Raw genomic sequence first — 27,227 nt, 5'->3', positions numbered from 1 at the left:
CTTGACTCGGTCTCGACTCCCCTCGGTCTTGGTCTTGACTTGGTCTCGGACCCCAAAAGTCTTGGTCTTGTCTCGGTCTCGATACACTCTGGTCTTGGTCTCGCCTCGGTCTCGGGTTAGGTGGTCTTGAACACAACACTGCTTTTCAGTCATTTTTGTCTTATTTCACGTTATTTTCACTAAAAACTTTATCAAAAATACTTTGTAAAATTTGGTGTTTTTGCAGTGTAAGAATGAAAAAATTTAGTGAATATGTTTTGTCCAGTCCGAAACCCTGTCCTAACTGACCTGTTGGCCACACCCCTGTGTGTCTCTTGGCTCTGCCCACTTTGTAGTAACCTTTCTATGTTTGCCAAGGGCCGGGGCTTTGCTTTCACACTGGGCTTAGCTGCCCTTTAAATGCAGCTCGGCTCCTACCTCCTCTTGGAAGAGGTTTTGCCGGTTGCGTAGCGAGCGCAGCTTGGTCTGCTTCTCCTCGTGCTCCAGTTCCTCCTCCGGTGGACGGAAGTAGAAGATGAGATCCTGGAGAGAGAGGATGACTCCTTCCAGGGGAAGCGACACCGACCCTGGAGACTTGTTCTTCCCACTCAGAGAGTCCAGTCCCCTGCAGGACAGCAAATAAAAGTCACATCTAAACTAAAGTCCCGTATCCTTCTGACTAGAGGAATTATTTTTTATTCCACATATTTGAGTTGTAGGACATGTGAACGTACTTGATGAACTGCCTGAAGAGTCCTGTGGTGCTGTAAATCATCCGAGCAGCCTGAGACTCCTCGGTTTGGGAGCGGGACACAGTTAGAGCATCGTCCATGTGTCCTTCCTGATGCAGAATGACCTGAAAACACAGACAACACAATAATTTAGCAGCTAAAATTCACCATTTCTCTTTGTTTTGAACGTCCATTTGGGTTCAAACTGCTTCTAGAAACATTAAACAAAACCACCCAGACAATTTTATGGAAATAAGTTAATAAGACAATAAACTGTTGCCAAACCTTCAGATTACTGAGTCATAACCATGAGGCACTTCCCCGTTACCTAGCAACCCCGGCTAGCCCAACCCTGGTTACCTAGCAACACAAATGGAATTCCAGCAAATTTGTTCTGTCGGTTTAACCTGTGGGAAAAAAACCTGTGCTGCTGGAAAAAACACGCGTTTGACAGTATATACATGTTATTATTTGTAATTCAGTTCACAGTTTAGAAAACGTGTTATGATCAGGTTTGCAGAATCTAAATATGGCGCCATAACGTCCCTCTATTCTTAAACATTTTAAAATTTTGAGCCCTCCATCAAAACGCTGCTGGTCAAACATGTTGGAGTAGTTCTCACCCTTCTCTTCATGGTTCCTAGCCGAGCGGCCTTAGCGTCCAGGGCGGCGTACGTCAGCCACAGTCCTGTGGACACATGCTGAACGAAACACATGGACTCGCCGTACTTTATCTCAGGAATTCCCATTCCCTCAACGTCCCGTTTCTGAGACACGTCCACCTTCTCCTGCTCAGGGACAGAAACTAACAATCAGAGCGGCCAGAGAGAAAACAAACTGGTGAGGAAGATGTCCAAACAACCCCCAACTTAATCCGACCTTTGAGATACGAAAGCAGAATGCAGACATTTTGGTGTTTGACTTCTCCGGGTCCACCACCATCAGGACCTTGTCGTCATCCAGACATAGGTACCGACCCGTGGTGATGTGACGAATACGGAAAGACACGCCCCATTTCATGTGGCTGCCGCTCCAACTGCAGACAGCAAACAGAAACCAGAACTTAACCAGAACACGCTGAGAGGCCTGACCAAATAAAGCTCTGACGTTTGTGTTTGAAAAATCAGTTAAAAGATAATAAAATGCTGCAGTAATGTCAAAATTATGATCCCAAGATGGTTTTTAACGAGGTTAAAAACATGTTTTTAGTTCTCTTCTACAGTGATGACATCTATACAAACAGAAATACCAAGTATGCTTGGTTTAGTTTCTAGTGCAAATATCTTAGTTCACTTAAAAGAACTTACTGGTAAAAATTTCAGCAAGAAATAGGACCTGGTTTTAAGTTAATAATTCTTTAATGTTAATGAATAAGTTCGGTAACACTTTATTTGAAGGGGGTTGAATAAGACTGTCATGACACTGTCATAAACATGACATAACACACGTCATGAACATGAATAAGGCTTCATTAATATTTATGACTGTTGTCATAAAGCGTCATTCGGTAAATTATGACACTTTTAATACAAATTTCACATTATTCAAAATGTCTTTGTTATGACAACTTGACATTAACCAAGAAATCATTACTGATATAAATTTGTTATAAAAGAATTAATGATTGCACTTTAAAAATTAGGTAACTTTATGTTATTAAAGGTAAAGTTTAAACAGTAATGATTTCCTGGTTAATGTCAAGTTGTCATAATAAAAGACATTTTGAATAATGAGAAATTTGTATTAAAAGTGTCATAATTTACCGAATGACGCTTTATGACAACAGTCATAAATATTCATGAAGGCTTATTCATGTTCATGACAGGTGTTATGACATGTTTATGACAGTGTCATGTCAGTCTTATTCACCCCCTTCAAATAAAGTGTTACCATAAGTTCTAGCTAAAAATAAATAAATTCACTTATAACAAGACATTTTTCCATGTTATAACTGAAATAAGCTACCAATAAAATTTTAACTTTTTCATCAATATTAAGGAATTAATATTGACAGAATATATTGTGTGATTTTGTATATGTATGTATAAATATAAATATTTATATATAATGTAAATATAAATGCAAACTAATTTTGGCCAACAACTATCTAATATACATACATAATACAAATATTCAAAATATATGTATTTTGGATATATTTATACAAAATCTATCACTTATACTGATTTATGAAATCAGTATAAATTCATATTTTTTTATTCTAGTGTCTGTTCATAAAGTTACACATTTGTTCAGCCAAATCTCAAGAAAATTTTTTGTGACGTTGTTATAAAGGTATTTAAATAAAATATAATTTTTTGCCCACTGCTAATGTAGCCTTGTCAAAATCAAGCAGGATGTGTCACCAGGACACACCTGCTCCACGTAACCAATCATTGCAGAGCTGCGATTCTCATGACGTCACCTGATTCTGAGCGGCTCCAGCCTCCAAAGGGACCGAGCCTGGCTGCACACTGCACCGCCTTCGTAGTGAGCTGTCCTGCAGCAGAGCGACCGCAGAAACGTTACGCGCTGGAAGCGTCACACTTCACAACACCTGCTGGTTTCATTTCTGCTCACCTGCGTTTCTCCTCTCCTTCCTCTGGCGTAGGGATGGCCAGACACTCGTCCATGTGGCCGTGGAACAGCCTGAGGACGTGACCCCCCGTCAGATATCCTGGAACAACCAACAAACACCCAAAATTAGCCTGTTGGCTTTGAATCTGTTGTTCGGAAAGAGTCTAAAGAATCATCTGACTATGAGTATGACTCAGAATATGAGCCTAAATCGTTCATTTGTTGTTCGATTAATAAATTCATGGTTTTCCCTTTTACAATGTTTATTAAAGATTATTTTTTAGTTTTACATTTACTGATTTAATGTAGAGATGTTTAAAAATCTGTATAAATGCACTCAGACATTTAATTTAGCAAGAGCAGATCTGGCCCCAACACAGAATCCTGATGAACTCCACATCAGTGTTTACTTCTGATGTGTAAGAGAGTATAAACTTCTCAATCCTAGCAATAAAACCCCAAACAGTTGACAAAATAACACTAATTACAGTCCAGCCCACATATTCATGGACTTATCTGAAGAAATATAACGTATGGAAAGGTGTTTTCAAACCTCAGTCTGTTAGACTCGGTTCGATTTGGGACCAAAACTGCAACATTTGTTACATTTTCAGCTACTGCAGTTTGGTTTCTCACTGCACTGTGTCAAACAAACGAAACTATTCGAAAAACCTGTTCCCCTCCTCGCCTGCAGAGGCGCTGCGCCAAGAACCACAGACATGAAAACCGCTGAAGGCATTGCTTCTTTACAAAATGTAAACAAAAATGGAATAGCATAACATTTTGTAGGATTTTTCTTTTGTCTTAGGTCCCTTTAGCACTAAACACTTGTTTGTTTTGGTTGGATTTACCCAGAATGCCCTGCTCTATAATCCACTTCCTGTTTTTATACTGGTCTCCGGTTCATTTGGCGTTCACATATGCATCTGAACTGCAGTTTACTTTAACCAAACTTGGATCTAGGTTTTAGAGTTCGATTGCACGTTTAACGGACTTTCTAGGCTAATGAACTGAAATTTGATTAAACTGGTGAATGCACCCTAAGATATAAATACATATTATTTGCAGGGTTTCCCCCAGTGCAGTGTAAGCCTGGCGGGCCACCAGGCTTTATTTGTGGCCCTGGCAGGCTAAGCGTTATTTGCTTATTTATTATAAGATTTTTTATACGCCGGTAACAGAAAGCAGAGGCGGGTTGCAGAGTCTGTTTGGTGAAAGGGTTGGACATATTTATATTCACCTGAACTCCACAACCACAGCTTGTCTTTTACCAGTTTACATGCTAACAACTTCAGTGAATCAAGTGACAAGTCACAGATCAAGGATAAAAAACGTTACTTAGGATGAAACAAATGAATTGCAAAATTTATATTAATTTTAACTGTATTTTTGTTAAGTTTGTCTTGTTTAAGACTTAATAGTTGGTGTTTATGTATTGTTAATAATGTCTTCCTATAGCACAAATGTAATATTAACTCAAGGTAAATCTGTTTACTACGAAACAAGCTGCATTAATATTTATGTATTTTCTACAGGAGAACTTTTAAGCATTTCAACCATAATTGAATCTTAAAGGTATTTTATGTTATAAACCAACACAAAACAGACAATTATTGCGAAGTTTAAACATTTTTTAACTCAAAAACACGGAAGGCCGCAGGACGACTTACTGAGCTCTATCATCGGGTTTAGCAAGTTTTCTGGGAGAAACCCTGATTTGATTTACTTATTGGTTTTTCCTGCTTCTACTCATTCTGCCAGACGTGTTGGAAAAATCTGAGTGACGGTTTTTACCCTCAGCTAATTCACATCCTGAGCTAATGGGGTTCATGTTCCACAGAGTTTGCATGAAGGAGGCGTCGACCATCAGATCTCCGCTGGCGTAGGACAGATGCTGAGGACAAAGGTCAGAAGGAGAATCAGCTTGGTGAAGCAAAAGACGGAGAATAAAAACCACAACGAGCCTCACCAGGTATCTCTCAGACGACACGCTGACAAGAATGAGGTCGTCACCCACCCTGACCTTTTCACCTTCTGACCTCTGTTTGGAGGCTGGATGAATTGTCCACCAACACGCCTCACCTGCAGAGAGAGCGAGTCCAACAGGTGATTCATGTGGGAACGGTTTGTCACAAAATATCTAGAAAACTGATTTAAACAGCATTTATAGCAATGTGTTACCAATGGAATCTTCTTGCAAGCCCACATCGAAGGCCAGCTTGTCAGTGAGGGATCGAGACGTAGTCAAACAGCTCAGATACTGAAAAAAAAACATTAGTTTAGCCCGGATCTGACAGAAACTTACACCATTAATCCCTGATTTTATATCCTATTGTACAAAAAAATTTATTACTTGTGTTTATGCTGTCAATCAACTGAGAGATTATTAATTATAACACTGTGATTAGTGTAAATCTAGGTCTGATGCTAATTAGATAACCTAGGCACCTAAGGAGTAAAACTTTTCAATCTCAGTGTGTTTATTTTATGAGTGTTACTAATGCTCAAATAAAAGTTGAAACTGAGTCAAAATGTTTTTGACCAACCATTTACTTGTCATTCTTACTGAAACTTCCTTTCTTGTTTCTAGCCCATTTTTGCTAAATGAAATCAATATTAGAATCTGAATTTTAACAACTTTTCTACAATTTGTTTTCAACCCAGTGTTTCATATATAGTAAAATACTAGCACATTTACTTTTTAATTTACTGTCCTACAAGCTTTTAATCTTCATTTCACAATATAAAAAATATTCTATTAGGATTTGTATTTATGTAATATTTTGGGAATCTGAATTCTTGCATGTATTATAATCAAAACAGATGCAAGAAATTTATAATTTCAACAATTATTTCTAAAATGCGCATATTGTTTATTAATGCCAGTATTACTTGTTGCCATTCCTTATTTGTCTAGTGTCGCTAAAAAGCTTCATACCTAAAACTTTTTAGAATTTTTGTCAATTTTTGTATTCTACTAAATCAGTTGTAGAAGACATTCATAAGTGTAAATATTATTTTTTACCCAAATTACTTCAGGGTTAAAATTAACTGGGTTTAGTAGCAAAATTCTACGTCTGCACACTTAAACTGTACCACGTGTAGTTCACCCTCTGACCACTAGATGGCATCAAAACACATCTAATATTATCCTAAGCACAAGAGGCAAAAACATCAACCAGCATTTGAGGTGCTCATAAACCATTTTCAACTGTATTCATAGCAAAATAATTATGTAGCCAATTAGCATCACTCGTCCATAAGGGTAAGATTAAAGCCTCACCATGCCTGAGTGGTGGTGTCTTAGAAGAATGGCGTGACCGTACAGTAAAGTGCGATGGCCTCCACCCTGTGATGACTGAGTGGGACAAAGACAGAAAAAAAACATTGGTTTATTTTTAAAACACATTCAGGTTAAAAATACGGCTGATTATCCAGAGTCTTGATCCCTCCTGGCTTTATCTTCTCTTCAGGTTTTCTACAGGATTAGGTTCCAGGAACTGAGATTTGATGCATGATGAACCAACCAAATTGAGGTTTTTACTGTTGGTCTTCACCATCACACTAATGGAGAAAATAATGTAACGAGGTAAATCCTTCTGGGAACAGAGAAAGATATGGCAATTTCCACTACAATTACTGCTTTAAAACAAAATTTGAGAAAACAACGAGGGCATTTCAAAGCATGCAAACATAAGACAGAACAGTCACAATAACAAAGTTATCCTCTGTTTTTTTTCTCAGAGGATATCAAGACATGAAAGATGAGGTTCAAAATAAAATCGTTAAAATCACAAACTTACATCAAACCCGTATTTCACACACAGTTTGTTCTCAACATCCATCACAAACAGAACCACAAAAAAACCAACTAATGTGGCAGTTGTGAATGGATAAAGTCAAATAACGATTTAGTTTAGCCAACAGGACAGGAAACCTGTGGACAGCTATAATCCAACGGGATAAATTGGGGGCAGGTATGTAAAGTGGTAGCATGATACCATTAACCCCAGTTAGCATTAGCGCTGGGTTTGTTGGGACAGGTGGTAGCGTTGTGGGTGATATCCTGAGTGCTAGTGAGTTAACAGGGGGCGCGTCCAGAGCGCCGTGGGTGTCCAGTTTCCTCTTCCTTTTCTGACGGAGGCAGGTGGGACGCGGTGGCGGGCGGCAGGCCAGGCTATTCCAATCCTGCTGCCCGTCATCAGGAACAACTCCATGCTGCTGTGAAGCCTGACCTGCCTGTCAATACAAACACTCACAAAATGTCTCAGATAAAAACCTCTAGCCAGTCTTTTTTTAATTTGTGAGAATGAACTCCTTCTGCTGTGTGAGATAATTATGCAACATGCAACTGCAGATAACTAAAGGGACAGTATTATGTGCTTTCCAGGCACATAGTGCCATTCAACAGCACAATCAAGTAACTATGTTAACACAAGCTGTATGTATTGAATATGACTTAAAAGAAATTTTGTTTTGTAATTTAATTAATTTTATTATTTTGTAAAAAAAATTATTTTTAATTTTATTTACATATGCATATAGACACATTGCAGCGTAACATCACCCTCAGCTTCCTGCTGGAGAGCAAAAAGCTGCTTGCCGATTATGACTAGCACTGATTTTAGCTGTTAAGTTTTTAACATAACACTTTAAATTCTTAAATGTACACATGATATATAAAAGAAAAAGGTATGCAATGCTCTTCCACTAATTGACAACTAGATAAGGTCAGGAAAAAATAGTGAGGGAGAGGAAAGCAGGTCAGTTATGCTAGCTTGACTATGACAATCTTAACTAGTAGATGTGCTGCAGAATTTGGTGCGTTTGATTTAGTTAGAAAAAAAGGCAAGCTACACACCAACAGATCATCAATAGAGCAGGTGTTTCAACTAGCTAATCAACCACCGCAGTGTTAGCTTAGCTAATAGCAGCGGTAGCTAATCTTAATAATCGCAAAATAAACATCAACTCTAAAAATATAAAACTGTAACAGACTGAATATTCTGTTCTTTGTGTGGGAAATGTTTGAGTGTTTTTTAGCATTGAGTCTTAATACATTTGGTGTTGTTGTCAGTCAGTTGCCATGGTGATGACTCTGTGTGTGGCTTAGCCGACACAAATGAGCGAGAAAAAAGAATACGAGTGGTTTTGAGTTATTCTTCAAAAGTTCTGCGTTAATTTCCCCTTTTCTGTGGCGCACTGCACTAAACTAATAACACCTACATCTCCAGGTTTGATTTAGTTAACATATTTGTTCTACTGCAGCAGCACGGCTATTGATGCCATGTAAAAGAATCGTCTTTTGCCCCTCCAGCGACGCAATGTGCAATATACTTATACTCGTCATATATTTATTACTTATTTGGCTTCTTGAAGTCCAAATTTTGTATCACAAACATGCAAATGTATGACAATAACAAAAATATATATCCTTGAATCCACAAAATTAGGTCTCTGCCGCTTTAAATACTCCTGCTCTTCATGAAACTCTGGCTTCAGGAAGAAAGTGAAACTCACTTCAAATCAACTTTTTCCCCCTGCTAAATAGGTTACTTAGGATTCTGTCTTTAAAATCACTTCATGAATAAACAGAGGAAATCTGCCTGATGGCGTTAAAAACAAATAACAATGCTGCAAACTGAGAGGCTGGGGAAACCTCTGCATGAAATGAAAATGGCAGATACACTGAGACACACTGGGCTGCAAGTATCAGGTAACATCAAAACTTTACATAGCATCAATGAACACCAGAGCAGATTAAAGTACTCAGTTAAACAGGAAAAAACCACCAGCTGTGTGCATGACAGGGAAACATAAATTAATCAATATGTACAACATTATTTCAACCAACAGGACAGGAACGAGGACAAGTGTCGAGTCAGTTGGGACACACAGGAAGTAAAACATGTTAACAGACATACCCATTTGTCCAAATCGACTGCCTGCTTGGCAGGAAGCAAAACGGGAAGGGGAGGGAAGGAGTCAGAGAGCAGGTAAGAAGAACTGGCATAAAACAAAACGTATATAAACCCAATGATCAGGATTTATAGACGTCTTGTAGTGAACAAGCAGCATGTTAAATTAATTTCCAAATAAAGAGAAATAGGAACAGGAAGTTGGGGGTCAATAATTATTCAGATGCAAATGGAAGAATTAAAGATTCACTAACAATGTTTTCATTACAAATATGCTCAAATCATTGTCTAAATTCTACTAATGTAAAAGAAAAATCACTGTTATATTTATTCAATTACATTTACTTGAGTAACATCTTTGAAAAAAAGTACTTTTAAGAGTATTTTTACTACACTGTAGTTTCTGCTTTTACTTGAGTAATTTTAATATGAAGTATTTTCACTCTTATTTGAGTAAAATCTCTGGATTTTCTACCCACTGAATCAAAAACAAACATGTTTTAACCAGGAATTCACCAGACTCAGACACACACCTGCAGTTTTTGTTAAAGTTTCTGAAGTTATTTATTGAAAGAAACTAAATTGGAAACATTTCCTTTTGCCTGATTTTGATATTTTTGTTACTTATACAAATTATTGTCATTTTGGTCCTAAAAATACCACAATTTCCAAACAACTTTATATTTTCTCCCTCTGATGATGTAATTTTTAAATATTAAATAGTTGATAATTTAATCAGATACTCAGTACTTGAGTAAACGTTTTACCAATACTTTTTTACTCTAGCTTGAGTAATTTCTTGTACAGCTACTTTATACTTTTACCTCAGTAAAAATACATTAAAGTAGTGATACTATTACTTTAGTATAATTTTTGATGACTCAAGATTATCTTTTTTATAAACGTTACATCCTGCAGCTTTAAGATACCTCGGTCATCTCCACTGTGTTGGCCAGCATCTCCACCAGCGCTCGGACCGAGAGTGACTGCTCCAGGATGAACGTGCATATGGCCAGGTCCGGGGGAACATTCTGCAGAGGAAGAGCCACAGGTGAACCACATGTGACCAGGAAGAGTTTAAGAGCAGCAGCAGAGTGTAGGAAGTTACCTGAGCGTTGGACGTGGTTTCCAGGAAGCAGAGTCGGTTCCCGAAGCCCTCACAGGAGAGACAGAGTTTGATCTGCTGCTCCTTCAGAACGGAGGCGGTGCACTGCAGAACCACCTGGTCATCCTGCACAAAAGCACGTTTATTTAGTGCCTTTCTTCGCTCTATATGAGGGGTGTCAAACTCTAGGCCAGGGGGCCAAATCTGGCCCACCAAAGCTTTTCATATGGTCCTCTGGACCAGGGATTCCCAAAGAGCATTAACCCCCTCTGTCTCTTTAAGAAGCTCCTGTTCTTTCCAAATTTCCACCTTCAGGATCCCAACAATACTCCTCATTACGCTGTTTACAACCGTTCTTACTGTTGGACTGAGAAGTAACATGCATGACGGACTCAGTTACATATAAAATTATATAAAGTTTTAAAATTAATTATTTTCCATAATACTTCCCCACCTTAAAAATGTTGATCATGGAGGTAAAATTCAGGTGTAATAGCAGCATAAACTGCAAAAACACCAAATCTTACCAAAGTTTTTTGTCTAGTTTCTAGTGCAAATATCTCAGTACAATTAAAATAAGACAAAATTAACTTAAAATTGGCTTGTCAGCAAGATATAGAAGTTAGTTTTAAGTCAATAATTCCTTAACATTGACGAAAAATTTCTAATTCCACTGGTACAATGTTCTACTCCGCCGTTACCTAGCAACCCCAGCCAAGCCCAGCCCGTAACCTAGCAACCCGGTTTTAGTTCCACTGGGAGATTATTTCACTTATAACATGGGAAGAATGCCTTGTTAAAAGTACATTTAAATGCCAGTGTAATTAGTCATTTTCATCAATATTAAGAAATGATTTAATTAAGACAAGATTACATGTCTTGCTGAAAAATTACTTTTGTGTTATTTCAAGTGTATTAAGATATTTGCACTAGAAATTAGACAAATACTTGGTAAGAAAATAACAGAAAACACCTAAACGATGTTTAGAATTAGGACTTGGATATGCAATTGAGTCACATTTTCAAAACATTTTACAAAATGTGGATTTGTATTAAACATTGAAAAAGACGGGAACTATACAGTAAATTATTGCAGAAAAACAGATGAAGAAAAATAAATCAGTAACATATCTGAAACTGCGAGCGGCATTTAGAGAGGATAAAGCAGCTGATAAATTTTAACTGGTCTGTTCAGAAGACTGAAGTGTCCAAAGTCAGTTTTCAATGTCCGGCATCCTTTATGTTTCAGATCTCTGGTTCACACCTGAACCAAATACCACCAGCAAGAGAACTGAAACACGCAGGATGCCGCTGCTGTAAACCACAGGAGACGCCAGCAGCTCAAACACTAATACTGACAGTGTGTAATTGTTTCCCTTGCCAATCCCTGGAGATGCCACAGACAGCAATAAACACCCGTCCTGTGAGAAACCAACACCTGACAGGCAGGATTCTCAGCTGCTAACCCTCATCAAAGTGGAAGCATCACCCTACTGTTCCTCTCTGGCTAAACGGCTAAACACTCCAGGACCAAGTCAAGACTTTTTCCCCTTTTATCGAATCATCCTCTCTTACACTTCAAGAGTTTTGGCTAAAACATATTTACTGCTCTCAATACGCCCCCTTTTTTCCCCCCAAATGATCTTTGTTGATTCCGCAAACTCTAGTTAGCAATTAATCAATTACTAAATTAGTTGACTGTTATTTCAATAATCAGTTAATCATGATTAATCACAATTAATCATCTTAGCCCTAGTAATTTTACAACTGTACAACCTTTGAAAAGCAGAAGTGGAGCCTCCTGCACAACCAATCACAACCTGGATGGTAAGTCAGCAACAAAACACTTGTCTTTTCCAGCAGCCATTGCACAGCCATAAAACCAGCTGACCAAACCTGCTGGAGCACTGCTTTGGTTGCTAGGTGACAGGGCTGGACTTGGCTGGGGTTGTTAGGTAACCACACAGTTGCATCTGACTTAACAATTGAGAGGATTTGAAGCGGCTTGTTTTCAGCTTATTGCCAAAAAAGGACTGAGTGTTTCTTTGTTTTTCAGCGCTTGACCTGTTTTTAGAAGCAGTAAAGATGCAAAGTGAAGAACAAAAATGTGAATTCTGCACAATAGCTCCCCTTTAAAGTTAAATCCACAGGCAGACAAAGCTGTTTGCAGCTCATAACAGGTTAATACAACTTAATGCCCATCAGTGACCTCATAATATCTGCTTCTCCTTTTCAGCCTAAAGGCCTCTGGAGGTTATTTGGCTGAAGAGCGTCCTCTTCCTTTGAAAGGGCTATCATCTATCTCCTCTCAGCCTAGAAACGTCTCCTTGGTCCTGTCCTCGCATTTCCTGCTATGCACTTCACAAACTGGAGCAATGTGTCCTCTCCGTTTCACTGCAGACATGAGCTACGGCGCTCAACGGTCAAATCAAGAGCTGCTAAAAGCGTACAGGAGCCGAGAAAACAGAAACGATTGTACGAAACGTCAAGAAGGGAAGCTGGTGGACAGGAGAAACGTTTTGGTTTGAATTGTTTACATAAGTCAGTGGCAGAGGTGGCTACAGCACTCAAAAATTATACTCAAGTAAAAAATAGCTGTTCAAGAAATAAAAAGTAAGAGTAAAAAAGTATTTGATAAAAAAAGTAATGCTCAAGTACTGAGTAATTGATCAAATTATCAATCATTTCACATTTAAAAATTACATCATTAGATGGACCAAAATATAAATCTAAGTGGAAATTTTGGTATTTTAAAGGACCAAAATGTAATTCATATATGTAAGAAAAAAATGTCAAAATCAGGCAAAAGAAAAGACTAAAGAGAATCACATCAGGTTCAAAATATTAAAATCTATGCAAACACATAACCTGTTTAGTCGTTATTTTCATTTTATTCACCTCTGATGGAAACAAAAACAAGAACAAACTGTTGAGTAAAAGTCTAAATGTAGTGGCTGCCATCAGATCTACTAACTGAACTTTCATATTTAAGTTGTCTGATGAAACGCATTCGAAATCTGGTCAAAATGCTAGTGTGTGTTAGCAAACAAACCCTGCTATCTCTCAGCAGCTAAAAGATTGTAGCTATGTGTTAGTCGGGGTCAAAGGTAGAGGAAGGGACAATGTGGCACAGACTCAGACAAACACACCAGTCAGTCTACATGGGGGCAATTAAAGAGCCGAGGATTTACAGCCTTTTGAAATAGACACCTTTGTGTAACCATGAGGGCCGTTTGACCGCGCAGACAAGTGGGAATGATGCCCAAAAAAACATGGAGGGGGCAAACAGGCGCGACAAAATCCTCATTCAGGGCAACTGTGGCTCTATGGATAGAGTAGTCGTCTTGTAATCGGAAGGTTGTAGGTTCGATTCCAGCTTCCTCCTGCCACATGTTGATGTGCCCCTGGGCAAGGCATTTAACCCCAAATTGCCTACCAAGCTGCGTATGGGTGAATGTGACTCTAGTGTAAAGTGCTTTGAGTGGTCAAAAATGATTGGATAAAGCGCTATATAAGTTCATCTCATGTTCTCCTACTCATGGAAGCTTTCATAAACGGTGTTTAAAAATCTGCAAACTTTAAGCTGAATGAAAAATCACAGCACAGATGTTGTTAGTTGGCCTGGAAGATGATGACACAGTGCCAGTTTTAATACAGCAGAGTAACTGAAGCCTAATTTACTGTCTGAGAACAGAATTAGAAAAAAAGACTCAGAAGTGGGCAGTAACAGAGTAAATTTGAGATTCTTCAGATATAGGACAAAATGGGTTAAAATTTCCTCAAGCTGATGTGCCATATTCAAATATGACAAATACTGATTTGGAAATGCAAAGGTGCAGCCTCCCATTTGCAACATTTTTTTGAAAATTACATTTTTAATAAACCTTACCCAGAACTTTGTCAACACCATCAGACAAAAGTAAATATGATTATTTTTAATGAAACTATTACAGATGCTTTTACAGACAAATGCTTCTCAAGAAACAAAATATTATTGAAAACAAGAAACAACATAAAGTCCATCCTGACACAGGACTGACGCAGGTGACGAACTATTGATTAAAAAGAAAACACTGCACTCAACTACGTTTCAATAAATGCTTAAATGTTGTATAGCATACAACACGCCTCTTTTCTCTTTCCTTGATATTTTTATTTCTTTCCCCTCTTCCACGCCCATAAAACTATGTTTCTGAAAATAAACAGAAATACCTGATGCATGTGAAGATATGCCATAATACATTAAAATAAATTAACTTCACACTTACGTGAGTTTTGTGAACACTATCAGTTAAAAACTGACGGGTTGACAAAATGCCAAACTACCTCCATTTACATGACGTTATTCTGAAGGCGGCCATCTTGTAGCTCATCGGTTCCTTGAAATCCTTACAATATACCAAAAATTAAGCATTTATTTAATCAAATTTCATCAAATTTTGTTAATTGTCAGTTATGGGGTTGACACAATATGGTTATGATGAACAACTTAGGAATAAAACGGAAGAACAAGCTAAAGAATAACATTAGCTTACCAGAGCTGCCTCGCCTCATAGCAAAGGAAGATAAAGGTCGTGGGGTCCTCAGGATTTCTGATGCCCCCTAATAATGCCTGATTTTTTATGCTCTTTTTATGTCTGACGGAGTTGGAAGATATAAAAAAATAATTAAAATTCAATTCATTGATACTTAAATTATTTGAATAATAATTTTCGTATTCAATTAATGGTTTTAAACTATTATAATATATACAGTTCTGCTCCAGGACACAGACACCATCCACCTACTGCATAAAATAAATATTTTAAGAAATTATATTTTTTGTATATTTTATTCAAATTGTATGCTTTATCCAGCAGACATATTTTAACCTCTTCTCAAGAATCACCAGTTGCTGCTTTATTTGTTTTGAATATTTAAATATTTAAGCAAATAGCATTCAAATAATATTGGGACAGTTAAATGTTCATTAGAATTTGAGGCTTATTTATTTTTGAGAATATGTTCTTAGCATTATATTAAGTGAAAATGGTCTCAAAACGACAATGTTATTGTTTACCTTAACTTATGGAACAATTTATCATGCAGCAAAAATTATTGTGACAAGCTTAGTAAATACTTTTGAAAATCCTGATATTTGTGATTAAAACATCCATTTTATCTGTAAGTAAATCCAGGTTAAAAATATTTTTCCTTGTTCAGATTTAGGTAATAAAATAAAATCTCTTTTCATTATGTGGTGCACAGTCTGCGTTTTGGAGAAAAGCAGACGCAGCAGTGGAGGGTTTCCCCTCTCTGAGGCCTGTGACGTCACACTGAGGGGGAAACACGGCGGGAAACCGCTGATTTTACAGCTGCGTCCGTCAGGAGGGAATCCCCGTCACGATTCTGCCTCCTTGAACAGTTCCTCTCCTCCACCCACATGCAGAGCGATGTGCTGGTTCCGACTCTTCTTACGCCGGCAGAAAGTTAATCGATGGATCGGGGCGGCTGCCGTCAGCGAGGCTTAATGAGCGAATCGAGCAGAAATCACAAAGGTCGGATGAACGGAGCGGATTCCCAGGCTGCCTGCAGTGTTTCAGGTTGACCCAGGTGTTTAGGAACGGTTCGCACCCCTGATATTTATATGACGATGTAAAAGGCCTATTGTAGATAGGAAAAAAGTTAACATTTCTGCACATCTCAATTAATATTTTGAGATTAATTGCAGAAATTCTCTACAAAAAGGTGGAAATTTCTGACTTGTTTTATTTGTGAAAAATCAAAAAATTGTAAACTTTTAAAAACTCAAATTTTCATGATTTTTTTTTTTGGACAAATTACGACATTTGAAAAGTCAAAAATGTGTTTAAAAACTGAAAAATTGAGATGAATTGGAAAAATTTTATAGAAACAAAAACTAATTTCAGTTTCCAAAGTGAAGTGCTTTTGACTTTTAGCAATTTGAGTTTGAAAAGTTTCAATTTATCAACTTTTGAACTCAGAAATATCTTTTTTTATTTGTGTGTGTGTGTGTGTGTGTGTGTGTGTGTGTGTGTGTGCGCGCGTTTGTTTGTAATACCTTGTGGGGATGATTTTCCTGACATATACTACGTTGTGGGGACCAGTCGCTCCTCGTGGGGACCGGAGCCTGGTCCCCACCAGGGGAAACCCTGTTTTTGGGTCAGGGGTCAGATTTAGGGCTAAGGTATGAATTGAGTTTTGGTTGGTTAGGGTTAGGTATGTGATGGTTAGGGTTAGGAAAAGGGTAAAGGTCAGGTTTAGGCTGTAGAAATGAATGGAAGTCAATGGAAAGTCCCCACAAAGATAGCAACACAAACGTGTATGTGTGTGTGTGTGTGTGTGTGTGTGTGTGTGTGTGTGTGCGCAAATTTTCACGTTTTTCTCGGGGGTTGGGGGGAGTTGAAAAGTTTTTAGATTAATCTCAATTTCTGAGTTTTTAAAATTTTTGACTTATCAAACTCTAGAACATTTCTGATATTATCCAAAGTTTATGTAATTGAGTAAATGTAACCAGTTACTACCCAACTCTGATATTTAGAACTGAAAAATGAGGCAGAAAGTGTTTCAGTGCCTCCATTTAAAGATCTACCACCAGGAACAAGTTGTGTCTGTAGAAACTTTATATAATAAAGTAAAATAAAAATCTAATTTTAGATGCACAGAAGATAAATCACCCAACTCTACAACTCTGCAACATTTAATGTTAAAGCCTCTGCTTTTGTTGCAGATTCTTCTTCTCATGCGATATTATCTTATTATCTCTCTGTCGCCTCTTTTTCTCACACGCCGCTCCCCCTTCTTCTTCTGCTCCTATTTTAGCCGCCTGCACCTGTCACTATCACGTTTCCTCCTTCTGCTGACCAGCGGATGCTCCGAGGTCTCGGATGATGAGCAGCTAACAGAGAGTCGCTCACGTCACTGAGAAAATTAGGACAACAAGCTGGTAAAGAAAATATCCACCAAAAGGAGGAAAAAAATCATTGAACTTGTGGCTAAAAAATATACCTGTCAAAGCTTTTACAAAACCTTCCTTTGAATCAGAACAAAATCATGAATAATTAATTTTAATAGCATAAATTTTCACTAAAATTTAAGGTTGTATTGAGCGTTGCCTTCGCCTGTGCTACAAACTGCCAAACATCAAAGATTAAACAACCGCTTGCCCTTTAAAAGGCGGCGATGTGAGCAGACTGCAGCAAAGCAAAGCAAAGTCCAGGCATAAATAAATCATTCCAGCTGGCGTTAATCCAGTTCTTTAAAAAAAGATTCAAAGCAGTCTGCTGACCTGAAGGCTCCAGTTAGGAGCAAAAGATAAAAGGGATTTATTTCCACTCGCATGAAAACAAAGACACCGTTTAAGAACAAAAACACATATTTGGTTCTGTCACAATAAATAATTTGCTGGGTAATGATATTGTTATTTTGAGACTATTTTCAAATAATGTGTCGATAATGGGATTATAATGCATGTTTTGTCCTCTCAGAGATTAATAAACTTTAATTTTGTAAATAAAAATTAACACTGGAACAGGAAGATAACTTAAATATCCAAAATAAAACACAAAAACCGAAACCATGAATAAATTAATCATCAGAATGGAAATTTTGGAGATCCTTTTAATTTATCAAGCAATTAATTTGTCAAAGCAACAGGCTTATACATGCTTTTATTATTCTTTTAAATAATTAAAACTAAATTTGGTCTATTGCGAAAATAAAAGTTGACCTTTGGAAAAGTTAGCATTGTGTTAGCATTAAAGCTTTCTCCGTTGTTGCGCCTGTTCTCTGCGCCTGTACTGCTGATTATATTCAGCTTAATCTGTCCTGGATGACACCCAGGTGCTAATCCATCTCCTTTGCTTTTGCCGCTCCTCTTTAAATCTCGATCTGATCGATGGAAGAAATGATCTGAACTTCTTCCTTCTCTCTCTGCTCTGAAACCTTTTCAACAGCTCTGGGATTTTGGGGTCGTAGTTCAGATATTACGTGAGGTTTTGAAATACTAACTTGTTGCCACGGTTATGCATGTAACAACTGTCTAAAAGCAAAAAGGAGATTAAAAAAATCCCTTGAGCCGCACAGAATCCAGAAATCAGAGGCAATAACCATCCAAATATTCAACATGTCAACCAAAAAAAGAAAAATAACATCAGAGACGCTCCAACATGCTACCACCATTAGCGGCACGACTTTATGCTAAAAAATATGTAGCCTGTTAGCAGTTTCTGGATTTATCTCAACAGAAACCAAGATTTTATTAAATGACATGCAACACACAAAACACAGTGTACACATTGCAGTTTAGGAATACTTATTTACTTCTTGTAATAAAAACTTAGTCCCTCATGAATGGCTGAAGCAGAAACATGAAGCTGAAACATCCCGACTGATTCCAGCAGCAGAATTAAAGGGGAAAACGTACAAATATCTACAAATATGCTGAAATGAGTCACATGTACATCCTAATGTATTTACTTTTTGTTTGTTTTCCTCAAATAAATTAGCTTTTCACACAAATTTTGCAAGATAAATGCAGCAGAACAAACAGAAAAATGTTTTTTACTTTCCAATTGTTTTTAAAACAAAAAATACAATGTAATAAACCCATTTGTTAAAAAAAATTATATATAACATAATATAATATACTAATATAATATAACATAATATAATAAACTTAGTTGTTGTGAACAGTGCTGTGCTGCTTTTTATTTGAAAATATTAATGAAAGGTTAAAGGTCAACCAGATTGCCAAAATCTAACAGAATTGGTGTCAATTGTTTGTGCTGCGTTTGTGCAGAAAATGTTTGATTTGTGCCCCTAACATTTTAAAAATAGAAATCAAAGTTTCCAGAGGTCATCAGAGGTCAACCAACCCCCGTCACATTTACAAAATCAAAACAAATCTGGTGTCAATCAACTCGGCTACATTTGTGCAGCAGAAAAATCTGTTTGTGCTCCAGACGACCTCTGGAGACTTTTTTTATTAAAATGTTTAAAATGACAGAAGCGCAAACAAAACCTTTGCTGTAGATCTGACACCAATTCTGTTAGATTCGGGTAATATGGGAGGGCTGGTTGACCTTTTGACCTTTAACTTCCTGTAATATCTTCAAAGCAAAGGCAGCACAAACAAAACATTTTGCTGAACAAACGCAGTCGAGTTGAATGTTGAAAATTTTGTCTGATTTGAAGAAAATGGGGGCTTAGTTGACCTTCCATGACCTCTGGAAACATTTATTAATATCTTTAAAATGACAGAAGCACAAACAAATTTTTGCTGCACAAATGTTTGTTCCTACCGTGCAACAGCCTAAAAGGCTTCTCCTAACCAGGGTTGAAACGATTAATTGTACTAATCATTATTTATCATTATTAATTATTGAAGTAATTGTCAACTAATTTAACTATTGATCTTCAAAAAAGGCCATTTGTTAATAAAACATTTTGTTCCCAGCAGTAATTAAGGAGAAACTTAATCTAAAAAAAAAATACATTTTGCATTTAAGATAAAAAACAAAAAACTTTCTGCCAGAAACGTTCAACCCAAAACTCATCAGAAGGCAGTTTTAGCTTGACTGACACCAACTCTGCCTAATTTGAAGAAACTGGGGGGGTTAGCTGACCTTTCCTGACCTCTGGGAACATTTAATAATATCTTTAAAATGGTAGCACCACCAATTTTTGTTACATTTGAAGAAGAAACGTCACCCAGTCTAAGTTTAGCTGTGGAAAGTCGGGTCTAAATAAGGGATAAAGCCAGATGGATCTCTGGTTACTCGACTAATTATTGAATTAATAGAGATAAAACTGGAAAAGAATAACAGATTACTGCAGGATTCAACAGCTGCAGCCTTAAAGATCACACACAACATAAGAGCTAGGTCATTTTAACTGCTCTTCTCACACACATGCACACACACACACACACACACACAGAGTGTGCTGAACACCTGTTTATTGTGTAAACTTCAGGCAGACTAACAGCTGCAGCAGATCTGCGTTCCTGACCCGATCCGGATGTGTTCATCTCCTCGGATCAGCACTTCTAAAGCCGATGCTTTACGTCCGTCTGCGTACTTTAACCTTCGCCATCATCTGACATCATGACAAACCAAAACCTCCGACTATAAATAATAATAAAACCGTCGACACTGTTTGAGTTTTCTCCTGCTAATTTTAGTTCTGGTGTTACAGAAAAAGAGAAATGCAACAACTCCTTCCTCCACATGGCAACATTGGGCGACGTTTGGTTTCAACACGGAGGTGACATCTTCAACTTTGGTAAAATGGTAACAGTTTGGGTAGAAAAGAGCTCCATACCTAGTGCCATGCCCTGGTTAGTTCGCTTTAACTGAACTCTAGTTCGTTTAATTAGAAAGTCTGGTTTGTTTACAACTGACTCAAACTAAGAAAGCTAACCTCCTACAAACCTCGAACTCTGGTGCAGTTCGAATGCGTTTGTGAACGCTCCAAAAGCAGGAAGTGGACTACAGCGCAGGGCATTCTGGGTAAATATAACCAAAACAAACATGCTAACTAGCAGTAGCGCTGAAAATGGTTTGTGGTCTTTTACCCAAACCAAAGGAGAAATCCTCCAACCGCAAAAATCTGACGCGACTCCATTTTTATTTACATTTTACGCTCAGTGTCTTCTTTGAGGTTCTCATGTCGTTTCCTTCAGTAGTTTTTGGAACAGCGCCCCCAGTTTTGAGGAGGGGAACAGGTTTTTCCATTAGTTTGGTTTTTTGGTAGCTGTTCCCTCATTGGTATGGCAAATAAAAATGTATCCACTAATAAAACACTTGTCTTCAAATGTTTAGTGTATTGTGTGACTCCTGTAATATCATCACTGCTAAGCTAGCAGCAGGGCTCAGTAGGAATTAGCTGCCCTGTATTGATCACGTTAATTTGCCACAGAAACACATCGCTATGTACGCGCACACCACGTTTCCCAAAGGACGCCGACAAGTAGGACATCAACTCCTCTGGTTTTTCCCTCCAGATCGAGTGCAGTTATAGTGGCTGGCTAAAAAAAGACTCTGCTGTTATGGGCTGCAGCTCGAATGTCCCCTTAAACTCACTCACTGGCGTGATTTACGCGGCAAATGTGAAGAAGTGACACAGCAGAGCAGTGAAAAGTCAGGCTGTTGGTGGAGAAATGTGCATAGAAATCCTGCTCAACATGTGGAGGACACACTTGTGTTTCTGTGAGTCACAGTCCTTGACTATTTTAGGAGAACAGAGCTAATAAAAACAGCTCACTGTTTACAGGAGAGGAGTGTGAAGCTGCAGGAAAAGTTTATTTTATTTACACACGTCTTAAAACCAGCACCTGGATTTTAAGGAGTTAATTTTGATTAATTACAGAGATTTTAACGCATTAAAAATGTGAGCGTAATTAATCACATTTATTAATCACATTTATTATAAAAGTTCCAGGTGGAACCTTTGTGTTCACTCGTTTCTGGTACGCCCATAAATCTGACGCACAAGCTACATCCACAAACAACAACGGACGACAGAGCCTCTTCTCTCGACTCACATTTAGATGCTAATATAAGCGTCTAAAGAAGCTCCTGCAACACTGAAAAACTGAACTTTGCACCAATTTGATGATTCAATCACCTAAAAAACATTTTAAAGACAAATGCTTGCAATTCACTTATTGTAAATAGTTTGTTTTTAGTGCTCATATACTCATGCACATTTTGTACAATTCTTTTAAATTACCTTATTCAGATCAAAATACAATATTTTTGAAAACAGCAGAGTATTTATATTGAAATTTTACCAAGTCGGTCCTTGAGGGCCAGCATTCTGCACGTTTTAGTTCTCTCCCTGGTGATAGTAACAACCTTTTCAGCGTGTCAGTGTTCTTCTTGGGCCTCTAACAAGCCATCATTTGATCCAGGTGCGTTAAACCAGGGATAGAACTAAAACATGCAGGATGCCGGCCCTACAGGACCAACTTTGGGCACCCCTGCTATACAGCATGTTATTTACTCTGTTTATATGTATATTCTATTTTATTATTTTGTGTGAATATATGTATTTTGATTGCTGCTGTTGTATCAGAATTTCCCCAATAAAATGAATTTCTATTCGATTTTTTATTAAGTTTTAAAACTGTGCACAATATTTTTAAATTAACTTCACATTTTTATTTTCACTCTTTTGTAGCCATTAACAATAAATCTTGATAAAGTAGTTTGTGTCCAAAAACTCAAAAATGAAACTAATAAAACAATACAGTTGATAATAAAAAGAAGAATTGAATATTAGTGATAAAGTTAAATTGATGAAAATGATAAATATTAATTTTTGTCACACTGATCAATCAAATAAATTGTGAAAGTTTTTTATGCAATATTTGGCACATTAACATCTTTATCAAGTCATTTATTCATTTCTATATTTATAGCCAATTTTGGCAGGATCAGCCCTCCGTATGATTGTGACTTTGCTAAGATTTAACACATCAGTTTACAATAATTAGCTCAACTTCTCTTCCAGAGTGACGTATTTATAAACTCTAATCATTTCTCTGATTTTTTATCAATACATCTAATCAAACGTAGCGCTGCAGCTGATGATCATTTTAGTAATTGATTATTCTGACAAATAAAAAAGATCTGGCACATTCTGCATGTTTTTATTTAATCACTTAAACCTTTTTGTATAATATTAAAAATACAATTAAAAATGTTAAAAAATAAAATAATTTTTTATTTCCAATTTATTTTTATTTTTTATCATTTGTAGCAAACGATGCATCTGCAGTTAAAAAAATACTTCACATAACTTGTAGTTTATTATTTGATTAATCAAGTCATTATTTAATAGCAAAAGGTGGTTAATATGAGATTTTTTATAGAATTTGAAACAGGTGAAGCTAAAACTACAACTACAGGAGTTCTGGTGAAAATATATTTATAGAAAAAGAGAAAATTTTATCACAAATCCAAAATGTATATATTTTTTGTTCAGTTTAGGCTCAATTTCTGCTCTGATTATTTTGCCTTTTTAAGTCTCTTTGCTCCAGTTGGTGATTATTTGATCACTAAATTAAAAGTTAGTCGATTAATCTCATCATTTCAGCCCTGAACATTTATTTAACTGCAGACAAGTAAAATAATTGTTGAAAATGTCAGTTTGAATTGACTCAGATCTGCATCATGATTCACGATGAGTCAGCATGTTGGTAAAATATGTCTTTAAAAACAAAGCTTTGCTCAATGCATCTGCAAACAAACAGCAGCAGAAGAAACAGGAAATGTTAATCCAGCTTTCAGGCAGATTTCCACTAAGGGAATAAGAAAAGTAAAGGAATAAAAAACAGATAAAAGTAATTTATTTATGTCACTACAATAGAGCCCAGTTATACCAGTACAAATCTGACAGATCTATTATATTAGAGCCTATTATATTAGAGCTCTATTATATTAGAGCCTGCTAGCCATTTTGGTTTTGGCTAGCAGTGGTTAGCGCTGCTGCCTGGCAGTAAGAGGCCTGAAGGCGTCTCGATGCATGGAGTTCACACGGTTTCCAGACAAGGAGAGGAGCAGCTCGCCCTGCGCCTGGACGAGTGTGGAGTTAAACTGGGGTGTCAGGGATAGTTTTACAAGCTAGCTGGTCCCAGTATAAACAGAAAGAGCTGGATCTGCATTCTGTCCACCAAGTCCAGCTCGGTCCCCGCAGACACTTCATCAAGCCTGATTTAAAGGGGCAGAAGTGCCGGTATTTTGACGTTTTAAAGCATAATTAAGTAAATATGCTACATTTGTTATAATGATGCTATATTTATCAAATATGACTTGAAAGAAATTTTATTTCCTGGTTTGAAATTGAGTTTCTGTCTCTTTAAGGAGAAACCTTCTGAAGCCCCGCCTTCAGGAAGTGATCACAACATGGCTCCTCTTTTAACCCTTTAAAAACTTTTTTCCAGCGTTGCTCTGAGAAGTAGCTCCTCTTTTGAGCTCAGCAGATGATCAGCTCCACCAGGTGTTTGTTAATCGCTGCAGGCTAGTCGGAAGGAGCTGAGAGGGGGAGGAGCTTCGTCCTCAGAGGCGGGGCTAAATTCAATGAGGCGTTTTGTCCAGCTGACTGGTTCCCATGGCGATTAAAGGATATCTCAAACATATATAACCGGATCAAATCAACACTCCAGGTGTGTTATTAATGAGGTAATAACGTTTTTTAAAATAATTTAATAATAAAAAAATTAAAAATTTAAATAAAAAAAATACTTTTTTTTAATATCAATAAAAATTACTTTCTTTTGTAAAACTCAAAAAGAGTCGATTTTACATACTACTGGCCCTTTAAGTACAGGATCTGTGTTACTTTAATGACCAGATGTCAAATAAAAACAAGACAAAATTGTTATTTATGCTGTAAACAGAAATGGAGTAGCATCAGGTTGTAGGATTTCTCTTTTGTCTTTAGTAAAAGACAACATTTCTACCGCTAACGCCAGACTGCCGCATTTGTTTTGGTTGCATTTACCCAGAATGCCTTGCGCTGTAGTCCACTTCCTGCTTTTGGAGCGATCTCGGTTTTCAGGCGGATCATAGTTCGTCTTTTGGTTCGCATCTCCAAACAAACTAGAGTTTGATAAAAGCGGACTAAACAGCGCTTAATGCATCCCAAATGTTTTTCTAATTATTGATAAATTAAAATTAATTGCGTGTTTTCGTCCTGCACCCTTCCAGCCACAGAAAGCCTCCGCAGCAGCCCAGCTGTTTCAGATACTTTCGGGGATTCCCCCTCTCCGCCGTGAAGCGACATCTCAACAAAAAGACGCGCCGCTTCAGGGCAGCTGCTCCCTGCAGACTGCTGGGCAGCTCGTTGCTTCTCGCCCCTCCGACAAGCTCCACTTTCCTCTGATATAAATAGATAACGATGCTAACAGATGCACCGGCCGCTGTCTGTCTAACTGCTCAAATCCAACTGTCAGGAATATTCTGGAAGTGATTCTAGAGAAACAAACCAAACATTTGGAGGTGAAGAACAGGATGAAGTGAACGAGGATAGAGATGAGACCCAGGAAGTTAAAAGAGAACAAAGCAGGTCAGATATCTGCTCAAACGACGGCCTTCATGGATTAAAAAGGACCCATTTTCAACAAATTACTCAGAATTTATCTGATTTCAAAAGGCAAAAATTTGCTGCAAAAAACTCAGAAATTTTGAGAATAATCTCAGAAATGTTTGAGAGAAACAAGAAATTACTTAGTTTGAAAAGTAAAAAAATGATAGAAAAATAACTCAATTTTGAGATAGAGGTCAGACATTTTCTTAAAACATGGAGAAAAGTTTGGAATTAATCTAAGAAATTTTGAGATTAAAACAGAACTTTTTTATAATTTGTTTTTATTTGTGAGTTTGAAAAGTCAAAAATTTGCTATAAAAGACTCAAAAATTGTCAAACATCATAAAACTTTGATGTTTTAACCTTTTTCATTTCTGAGATTTTTCTAAAAATTTCTGTTTTTTTCTAACCAAAAACATTCAATAATTTCCAAAGCTTTCCTAGAAAATTTCTGAATTTTTTTACTTTTTTCTAGAATTCTTTTTTAGATTAATCTAAAAATTTCTTAGACTTTTTAAAACAAATTTCAACTTTTTAAACTCAGAAATTTCCAAGTTTTTTTAAAATTAAATAAATAATTTTTTTTCCAAGTAAATTTTCAACTTTTCCGGCTCAGAAATTTCAAAAAAAAAAATTTTTTACAAAATCTTTTAGAATAATCTTAAAGTTCCTTCTAGTAAATTTTTGACTTTTCACATTCAGAAGCTTCCTTGTTTCTTCTAGAAATTTTCTGAGATTGATCTTAAAAATATTAGATTTTTTTTATCTCCGCCAGATGTAACTGGCCGTCGTCTGGACCCGATTCTTCAGCTCGGCTGTAAAAACTCTGCGTGCCGAGAACGCAGAGCGAATCTGCAGCATCATAAATGGAGGATAAATTAAATCGCTGATTTGGGGAAATTAAATGTTTTGTCTCACCGTTCGCAGGAACTGAATCTCCTCTTCTCCCTCTCCTCCTTCTGCCATCTTCCTCTTCCTCTTCCTCTCAGCTCCTCAAGAGGAAACAGAAAAAAATCCCGTCTTATTTCTCCCGGCAGCCGGGTTTCGGATCCGTCCCCCCCCCTCCTCTTCCTCGCTCTTCGCTGTGTGTGTGTGTGTGTGTGTGTGTGTGCTGGAGGACGGCCGGAGTCCTCTGCTCTCTCCGCGATGTGAGAGAGACTGACAGCAGGCGGAGGCTCTTCATCAGAGGAGGAGGAAGAGGAGGAGGGGTTAGGAACCTGGTGGACTCCTCCATCCCATCCCGGGTCGGTCCGGCCCGGTTCAGCGGGTTGCCATGTCTGCAGAAGTGGGCCACTCCCACACACACACACACACACACACACACACACACAAACGCACACACCGCCCCTCCTTCCTGAAGGCTATAAAAGGAAAGAGGAGCGAAGACTCGGCTTTAGAGAGAACAAACGCTGAGAGAGATGGACCAGAACCAGAACCAAGACAGAACCAGGAACCCAAAAGAACCAGGAAGGAAGGAAGGGTTTCCAGCATCTCAAATGTGTCAAATGTTTAAAATCTGGGTTCAGTTCATGAAACTGACCAGTTTAAATTGGCTCTACCAGTTTAGTTCCACCAGTTTAAATTAACTCCAGCAGTTCTGTTCATCATAAATCCAGTTCAAGGGGACAAGCGATGGGTGTGTTTCCAAACTCTGCAGGATTAATGAGGTGAACAGTAGCTGCTTCCAAGATGGCCGCTATCAAATATAATTTTCCTCTTCCAATTTCTCTTCCAACATATTTTCTGGTTTAAAGCAAAAGTCTTACGTCATCCACTGAAACATTTTCAGGTTTAAATGTTGATAGTTTTTAAGAAAGTTTAAAG

General features: G+C 37.5%; 1 protein-coding gene and 3 long non-coding RNA genes across 18 annotated transcripts in view; 2 read left to right on the top strand and 2 right to left on the bottom strand.

Annotated features, from left to right (window-relative positions):
* Positions 1-27,227, top strand: part of LOC107836305 (uncharacterized) — a 143,037-nt gene that overhangs the window by 29,552 nt on the left and 86,258 nt on the right. The gene's annotated exons all lie outside the window — the stretch shown is intronic.
* Positions 1-27,227, bottom strand: part of ryr1b (ryanodine receptor 1b (skeletal)) — a 127,086-nt gene that overhangs the window by 98,369 nt on the left and 1,490 nt on the right. For 6 of the 15 annotated variants that reach the window (XM_016671659.1, XM_016671655.1, XM_016671656.1 and 3 more), the window contains exons 1-14: positions 26,322-26,865; positions 10,314-10,436; positions 10,135-10,236; positions 9,212-9,232; positions 6,571-6,645; positions 5,469-5,547; positions 5,257-5,369; positions 5,082-5,181; positions 3,291-3,387; positions 3,136-3,210; positions 1,590-1,746; positions 1,334-1,498; positions 714-835; positions 418-604 (exon numbers count right to left, since the gene is read on the bottom strand). In XM_016671659.1, coding sequence (XP_016527145.1) covers positions 418-604; positions 714-835; positions 1,334-1,498; positions 1,590-1,746; positions 3,136-3,210; positions 3,291-3,387; positions 5,082-5,181; positions 5,257-5,369; positions 5,469-5,547; positions 6,571-6,645; positions 9,212-9,232; positions 10,135-10,236; positions 10,314-10,436; positions 26,322-26,369 — 1,464 coding nt within the window. In that variant the 5' untranslated portion in view covers positions 26,370-26,865. Of the gene's footprint in view, positions 1-417; positions 605-713; positions 836-1,333; positions 1,499-1,589; positions 1,747-3,135; positions 3,211-3,290; positions 3,388-5,081; positions 5,182-5,256; positions 5,370-5,468; positions 5,548-6,570; positions 6,646-9,211; positions 9,233-10,134; positions 10,237-10,313; positions 10,437-26,321; positions 26,866-27,227 lie in introns of those variants that run through there. The other 9 variants (XM_016671657.1, XM_007552381.2, XM_016671663.1 and 6 more) reach the window with 5 other exon arrangements.
* On the top strand, positions 7,892-9,229 carry LOC107836303 (uncharacterized). The gene is made up of 3 exons (XR_001662177.1): positions 7,892-8,050; positions 8,839-9,003; positions 9,144-9,229. It is a non-coding gene; the product is annotated as an uncharacterized LOC107836303 (long non-coding RNA).
* Positions 17,001-18,534, bottom strand: LOC107836301 (uncharacterized). The gene is made up of 2 exons (XR_001662175.1): positions 18,040-18,534; positions 17,001-17,231 (listed from the first exon to the last, which is right to left on the bottom strand). It is a non-coding gene; the product is annotated as an uncharacterized LOC107836301 (long non-coding RNA).

Source organism: Poecilia formosa, unplaced genomic scaffold, assembly GCF_000485575.1.
Source record: "Poecilia formosa unplaced genomic scaffold, Poecilia_formosa-5.1.2 Scaffold48, whole genome shotgun sequence".
NCBI classification, from domain to species: domain Eukaryota; kingdom Metazoa; phylum Chordata; class Actinopteri; order Cyprinodontiformes; family Poeciliidae; genus Poecilia; species Poecilia formosa.
The sequence above is the reverse complement of the archived record's forward strand: the minus strand, read 5'-3'. Positions and strand labels throughout refer to the sequence as shown.